The 6,717-nt window shown below is 44.1% G+C and overlaps 1 protein-coding gene across 1 annotated transcript; it reads right to left on the bottom strand.

The window, feature by feature from the left end:
• Positions 1–1,070: 1,070 nt before the first annotated feature.
• Positions 1,071–3,388, bottom strand: LOC123080869 (40S ribosomal protein S10-1). The gene is made up of 5 exons (XM_044503814.1): positions 3,285–3,388; positions 3,147–3,195; positions 2,454–2,736; positions 1,828–1,963; positions 1,071–1,383 (listed from the first exon to the last, which is right to left on the bottom strand). Exons 1-5 carry the CDS (start codon positions 3,285–3,287, stop codon positions 1,306–1,308), a joined length of 549 nt encoding a protein of 182 aa, XP_044359749.1. The 5' UTR covers positions 3,288–3,388; the 3' UTR covers positions 1,071–1,305.
• Positions 3,389–6,717: the final 3,329 nt, after the last annotated feature.

The raw sequence follows: 6,717 nt of genomic DNA on the forward strand, positions 1-6,717 counted from the left end.
ATGTTTATGACAGTTGGGCCCTTTTTTGCTTACCTGGCCTAACATTTTTGTGTCAGATCAAATTTAATCTAGATTTACAAACCAGTCCTTAGATTTTACATAGAGACCCTGAATCAAAACGTAAAAAAGCAATTAGACACACGTGCATCCCACACCACTGGTTGGTGCGGTCAACGCTGGCGGCGCTGGGCATCTCCTTCGCGCAGCGGCGCAACCACGCACGAGCCACACCGGGGCAGCGGCGCGACATCCCTCTCCAGATCCGTATGGCACCCCATGCCTGCTCGTCTTGCGTGGCGGCTGACAGCCACGAACTCATCCCGCCGGACGGAGGGCCATTGGATCTGCGCTACGCGAGGGCCGCCGCGACCGAGGGCCACTGGATTTGTGCTGCGCGGCGCCGGCTGGGGCGGTCAACGTCGGCGGCACTGGGCATCTCTTTCGTGTAGGAGGCCAAACCGGGGCGGGCGGCATGGTATCCCTCGCCGATTCCGGGTGAGGTGGCGGTGCTCAGGTCAGATCCGGGGCGCGTGAGGTGCTTGGGGCTCACCGACCAGAAGTTGAGGAGGTCAAGCGGTGGCGGTTAGCAAGGGCGGCGGCGCGGCTGAAAACGCGACAGGCGAGGTCCAGGGGTTGGAGCTCCGGTGAACTCGGGCGGCTGCGCGGGCAAGGCTGACCAGGTGGCTGGACAAAGTCCAAGGACACAAGGGGCTTCGGCGGCACGATGAAGAATGTTGGGGTGTTTTCGCTTTTTGACCCATCTAGCGCTGACGTTAGCAAAACGTTAACTGAGCCAAATCCGTCCATAGACATGGTGACTTCTGCAAAAAAAAAAAATGTAACATAGTGTTTTCTGCAAACCTAGCCCTCAAAGTGGTGGTTTTATGCAATTTGCTCAATTGATTTCTAACGTAAATAGAACTGTAAATAGTATCCCTTTGTATTCACCATTTCGTTAAGCAAGAGCTCTAGGCTAATCTGGGACATTCCAGAAATCAAAAGGAAATGGAAGATGTTCCCAAGCCAGAAGCAACATCAAGCAACTCTTAAACACAGCACAGGAAACAAGATTAAATAGCAAGTTGACCATCTTTAGATTCTCAGTCGACCAACATCTGTCTTAATATCAAAGAGCTCATTCTAACACAAACGAACCCATAAACCATGGTCTTAAGCTACAATCTCGATAAACAAAATCATCGCAGTGTTTGCAGAATTCAAACATCAACAGAGAGGACAGCACCCCACGCGCGCATTGGATCTGAAGACCTGTTGGGTGCTCCCACTTGCTGAAGAGTCGCTTCTTCACTCCATGGTAGCTCCAGAACCAAAAGTGCCGCCGCCGCCTCCACGGCCAAAGGGCCTGGCAGCACCACCAGCACCCTGGAGAAACAATTATACATTGTACCAAATTAGATAACCATAAGTATGGAGTTATATATGTCCAATGAAGGAATGTTTTACATAGTACTCCCTCTGTCCCAAAATAAGTGACTCAACTTTGTACTAACTTTACACTACAAAGTTTGGTCGCTTAATTTGGGACGGAGGGAGTACCAACACAAGAATTGAGCACTGTTTAACGTAGTACAAAAAACAGAACTGAGCACTGCCAAGCTAAGATCAAGCCTCATAGTAAACCAGAGCTGAATACTACAATCAATGATCAAGCAAAAAAGCAAACACAGTATCACAGTAGAACAGTTCAACATACAATCTAGTTACCAACACTTGTTCAAATGCTAGACGCTAGAAACATAATCATGCCATGAAAGCAGACCTCAGTCGATGACAACAATCATATGGAACAGTAAGTGCAGCCCTTACCCTGAAAGCTGGCTGGTACTCAGCAGGAGCTCCACCCTTCTCACCAGCAAAATCCCCTGGAGCACCACGTGGGCCTCCTCTGTAACCATCCCTGTCACCATACCTGGGCCTGTCACCCTCAAAACGAGGAGGACCCCTGCCAAATTTAACAAAACCAATTAGTGAATAGGAATACATCAGTGTTCTTGATATATGAATGTGACATTAACAGAAAAGCTGGATACCATGGAACAATTGCATTTCATACTTTGCCAAATGTAACTACTTATGACTTTAACTACACAGCATTCCAGGGAGGAATTGCAAGTTCAATGATAGAATATATAAAGAATGCAAGCCTAATTCCCCTGTGTTCCCACAACTAAATCACATGGCGATATAACAGAAATGGAACAAAGATTATTATTGAGCATTACTGTGGCATGGCAAGGTTCATCAAATAATTTAATCTTTGCTAAACAAATGTTGGATCAGGACTAAAAATTATACTCATTCCAAGTCAACAGGCACCAAGACTGGACAGACTAATAAATATCCAGAGTATAACTGCATGATCAATGAGGCACATCCTCACAAGATCTTATGCCCAAAACAGACAGACAGAATGATGAAGATACTTAGCTCACCTGGGGCGGTCACCCGGTGGGCCAGAGCCGAAGGGGCGGGACGGGGGCTTGGCGGACTTCTTGAGGGTGTTGGGCACAATCTCAGACGGCAGGTTGAGGAAGGTGCGTAGGAACTCAATGCCGTCGTTGGTCAGGTACCAGTAGTAGTGCTGCCACGAGAAGGTCTCCCTGACGTACTCCTTGGACTTGAAGCTCTGCATGAGCTTGATGACCTCCAGGTTCGAGGCATCGACCTGGGGGTGCTTGGCCAGGTTGTAGTCCTTCTTGGCGTACAAGACTCCCTCTGCACACACACGCATCACAATAAATTCAGTCAAATCGTTCAGTCCGTCCAAAGGAGTAGCATTCTTGCACACATCAAAAGTTGAAATTCGCAGCAAGGAATTCAGTTAAGATGCTCAGACTACTGTAATAGTCAGTAGAATTCTTCAAGATTGCAGCTTGCGCATGAACAAGATTCTTCGGTCAGGATGTCAGTGATATAATAACTGTCTATGCTCGAACCTTGCAGCAACCGCGCGTAAGAGCGAACTCGCCGCGGTCAATGGGTGCCAAGATCACTGACGGAGCAACCTGGCTAAAACCCTAGACTTGACTCGAACCCTACGGAAGAAGACTAACGAGATGGCATCTGGATCCTAACCACAGCCTGCAAGGTGCGAAAAATGGGCGAGGGAGGGGGGAGGGGCTCACCCTGGAAGAGGTACTTGCAGATCTCGCGGCGGTTCTTCTTGGAGATGATCTGCGGAGGGAGACAAGGGAGGTCAGATTAGGGAGTTCTACGACCGGAGCGACCAACGCGGAGAGCGGACTGGGCTGGGGGATGCTTACCATGGTGACGGGCGGCGGCGGGGACGGAGACGGCGTGCAGGGGAGCGGGAGGCGGAGCGCGGCTGCTGCGAGGGATGGAGGGAGGGAGAAACCCTAGCCGTCTGGGGGGTCGGTATATGTAGGGAGCCGCCTGGGCCGCGAGGTGGGGGTGAGATGGGATGGGCTGGTGTGGTGGGCTTGCATCTGGGCTTGTTGTTCCTGGGGCAGGCTTTGCCACTTTGCTGTGTGGTTCTGTGCAGGCCCGGTCGAGAAGACACACGGTGGCCCACTCAGGTGCTCTTGGTAAACATTGAGATGACATGGGCTTGTGCTTCCCCTCTTCTCTTTTCAATTTTTCACACTCGCTTGAATTCCATGTTCGTTCAGACGTGCAAGCTTACTGGTTTCAGATAATGTTAGCCATGTATATGAAAAATGTTAAGCCTGTATAAAAAATGTTTTGGATGTGTACCGAAATGTGCAGTGCGTATGAATACAATAGGCATCAAAAGGTGTGTTTCGAAAATTATGTTAATCATATATTTGAAGAAAATGTTAAGCATGCACTAAAATATGTTTTGGAACTGTAAGGAAAAAATGTACGATGTGTCTGAAAAAAAGTGGACATCAAAACATATACTGGAAAAAATGTGAATCATGTATATGAAAAATGCTAAACCTGTATAAACAAGTGTTTTAGATGTATACCAAAGATGTACAATGGGTATGAAAACAATAGACCTAAAACCATACATTTTAAAAAGAAAATCTTAATCAATTATTTGAGAAATTTTAAGTATTAAAAAATGTTTTAGTTACCAAAAATGAACAATATGTATGAAAACAACTTACATCATAACCTATATTTGAAACAAATATTAATCATGTATTTGGAAAATGTTAAACGGGTATGAAAAAATATTGTTGACGTATACAAAAAATGTACAACGTGTAACAAAAAATGTAGGGATATATTGAAAAAAGGAACAAACACAGAAAACCAAACAAAGAAAGCAGAAGAGAAAAAAAGAAATGAAAAAACAAAAGGAAAACTAGTGAAAAAATAAAAAGAAACAAAGAAAACAAGAAACCCGAGAAAGAAACAAAAAAACAAAGAAAACCGCCTCCAATCCAACTATGGGAGCAACTGAGCATGTGCACGAACCCAAAAAAAATGATTGTAAAGTCATGCAGTCCACACGACTGTGCCAGAAAACAAACAAAAACTGGTACACCGGGCCATCCGGTCCCATTTTTGGACACGTGTAAGCGAGTGCAATGCAGTTTTTGCAGTAACCAATATATAAATAAGTTTTCTTTAGAAATATATATATATATAAAGAACTAAGCGAGTGCGCTCGTGCACAGGATGAGCACAACCGAGTACGTTCGTGGGCCACGGCCCAAGGTAATCACGTTCAGGCGTTTGGCGGAAAGAAAACAGAGTTGAAGAAACAACCATTCTCTCTCTCTCAATTTATTTTTGAAGAAACAACTAAATACAGATGCATGTCGTCCGACGGAAGATTGGGAATTACACGGGAGTCCACACTCACCTGAATGTTGTTCCACGGGTGTAAAAAAACATGTCGTGATGCCAAAGTTGTTTGCTTCAGATCACACCTAGGATTCAGAACTAAGAATTTAGATGGGACCAACATGGCTCGGCTACACAAAATTCAGCTGACCAACATCGAGACCTCTCACGTATCTTTTATAAAAGATAAAAGCGCGCCAAATTTGAAGATGAGCTCAATCTCCAAATCTCCATGCCATATAGAGCTTGCTAAAACAAACAAATCTAAGCTCACCCAGAAAAAATCCTTCACAATTTGATCCAAGGATGGGGGCCAATGCCCCCCCCCCCCCACATACAATTATCAGCATCCGACACTTTTTCATAGTACCGATAATTCTGCTTGAACTGCTCCATAGATCCAGTACTTTCGCTCTCTTCCTAAGCAGAATATCTTAAGCAGGCATCTCTTGAAAGTCAAACACGCACATGACCCAGGAACTAATGTTTAGGAGAAAAGAGAGCATAAGTGTAATGCTGCACAGGTACGCAAATGCATTGGACGTGGCATAACTGGCACAAGGTTCGTTCTCGCATAGGTCAAAACCGATGATGAACCAAGAAATGCACCTCACATGCTCGCTGAACCGACAAGAGCTGCTCCTATAACCTGTAAAAAACAATACCATGATGAGGAACAATAGAGAGAATGAAAATAAAAATAAAATAATCAAATCCATTTGACTACTTATAAATACTTCTATTCTACTCCCTCCGTACCAAAATATAGGATACTTTTGCAGTGCAACAATGTCCTATATTTTGGCACAAAGATAGTAGTCTATTATTTGTTTGTCTTTAGCTACTGTTTATCAAAAAATATAAACAACTCACTGACTGCAAAAGGAGGCTGAAATCATTCCAAGTTCGTGATAAGGTGATGGTATATCCCCGAAAAGAGAGATTGTCTTTAGGTATAAAAGAAAAGCTTAGCAGCGAAGGTAAGTGCCCTTCTCTATTCAGAGGAAGATAAATGATAATGCGTATGTAATAGATCTTCCAAGCAACATATCTTTCTACCACCCAAGCAACATATCTTTCTACCACCTAGAAGAAGTGCTCTATGAAGATAACTCATGGTCCAAGTTTAAACAACCAAGGGAGAATTATGAGCAACAACAGATAGAGAAAAATAAAATCAAAAATCAAATCCATCTGATTACTTCCAGATACTTATAGTCTAATCAACTAGTATTTCTTTGTCTTCTTAGCTTTAGCTACTATTTTCTAGAGTCTTCTAGCTATGAGTAGAATGTTAAATCTTAAGTAACGGTTTCTAAAGTGTTCTAGCTATAAGTAGAAGTTAGGGTGTTAAAGCTTACCCAAAGCTCTATGTATAGATATAGGTCCACACCTCTAGTTTGCAACAAGATTTTGTACCCCACTGCCTATGATAGAACTTGGTGTTCTTATCTAAGATCATAAATTAGATCTTGTGCTCTATGAGTTTTGGACTGAACTCATGTTGCCGTATCGGCCTATATTCGCCTCTAGAGCGATATCTAGCACGGCATGTTGAAGTAGTTCCTTCAACACTACACATTGTAGCAACAAGTTGGAGTTGTTCCTCCACAACCTTGTGCTGCCTCACACCACTAACTCAAATACATTACTATGAGAAAAGAAACATTGAGAAGATTAGAATGCACACTTCCGCGATAGCAAGAGCCTGACTAAGCAAAGCATGATGTAGATGCGGCTTGACGAGCAGTGCGTACACATCCAGAAAAGCCAACATCAGACTCCACAGACACATCACGCCAGAAGCTGCAAGAACAAAGCTGACCAAATGAATACCTCGTTAGTTTGATATCCAAAAAGAACTAGGAGCAACGTGATTATTAGAATACAAGTAAAAAAATCTGACCTAGAGAAGGG

This window comes from Triticum aestivum, chromosome 3D (assembly GCF_018294505.1).
Source record: "Triticum aestivum cultivar Chinese Spring chromosome 3D, IWGSC CS RefSeq v2.1, whole genome shotgun sequence".
NCBI lineage: Eukaryota > Viridiplantae > Streptophyta > Magnoliopsida > Poales > Poaceae > Triticum > Triticum aestivum.

Coding starts and splice junctions, on each gene's coding strand:
- LOC123080869 (XM_044503814.1), bottom strand. Junction 2,737..3,146: donor CTGCAAGTACCTCTTCCAGG/GTGAGCCCCTCC, acceptor GTGTGTGTGCAG/AGGGAGTCTTGTACGCCAAG. Junction 1,384..1,827: donor AGTACCAGCCAGCTTTCAGG/GTAAGGGCTGCA, acceptor TTGTTTCTCCAG/GGTGCTGGTGGTGCTGCCAG.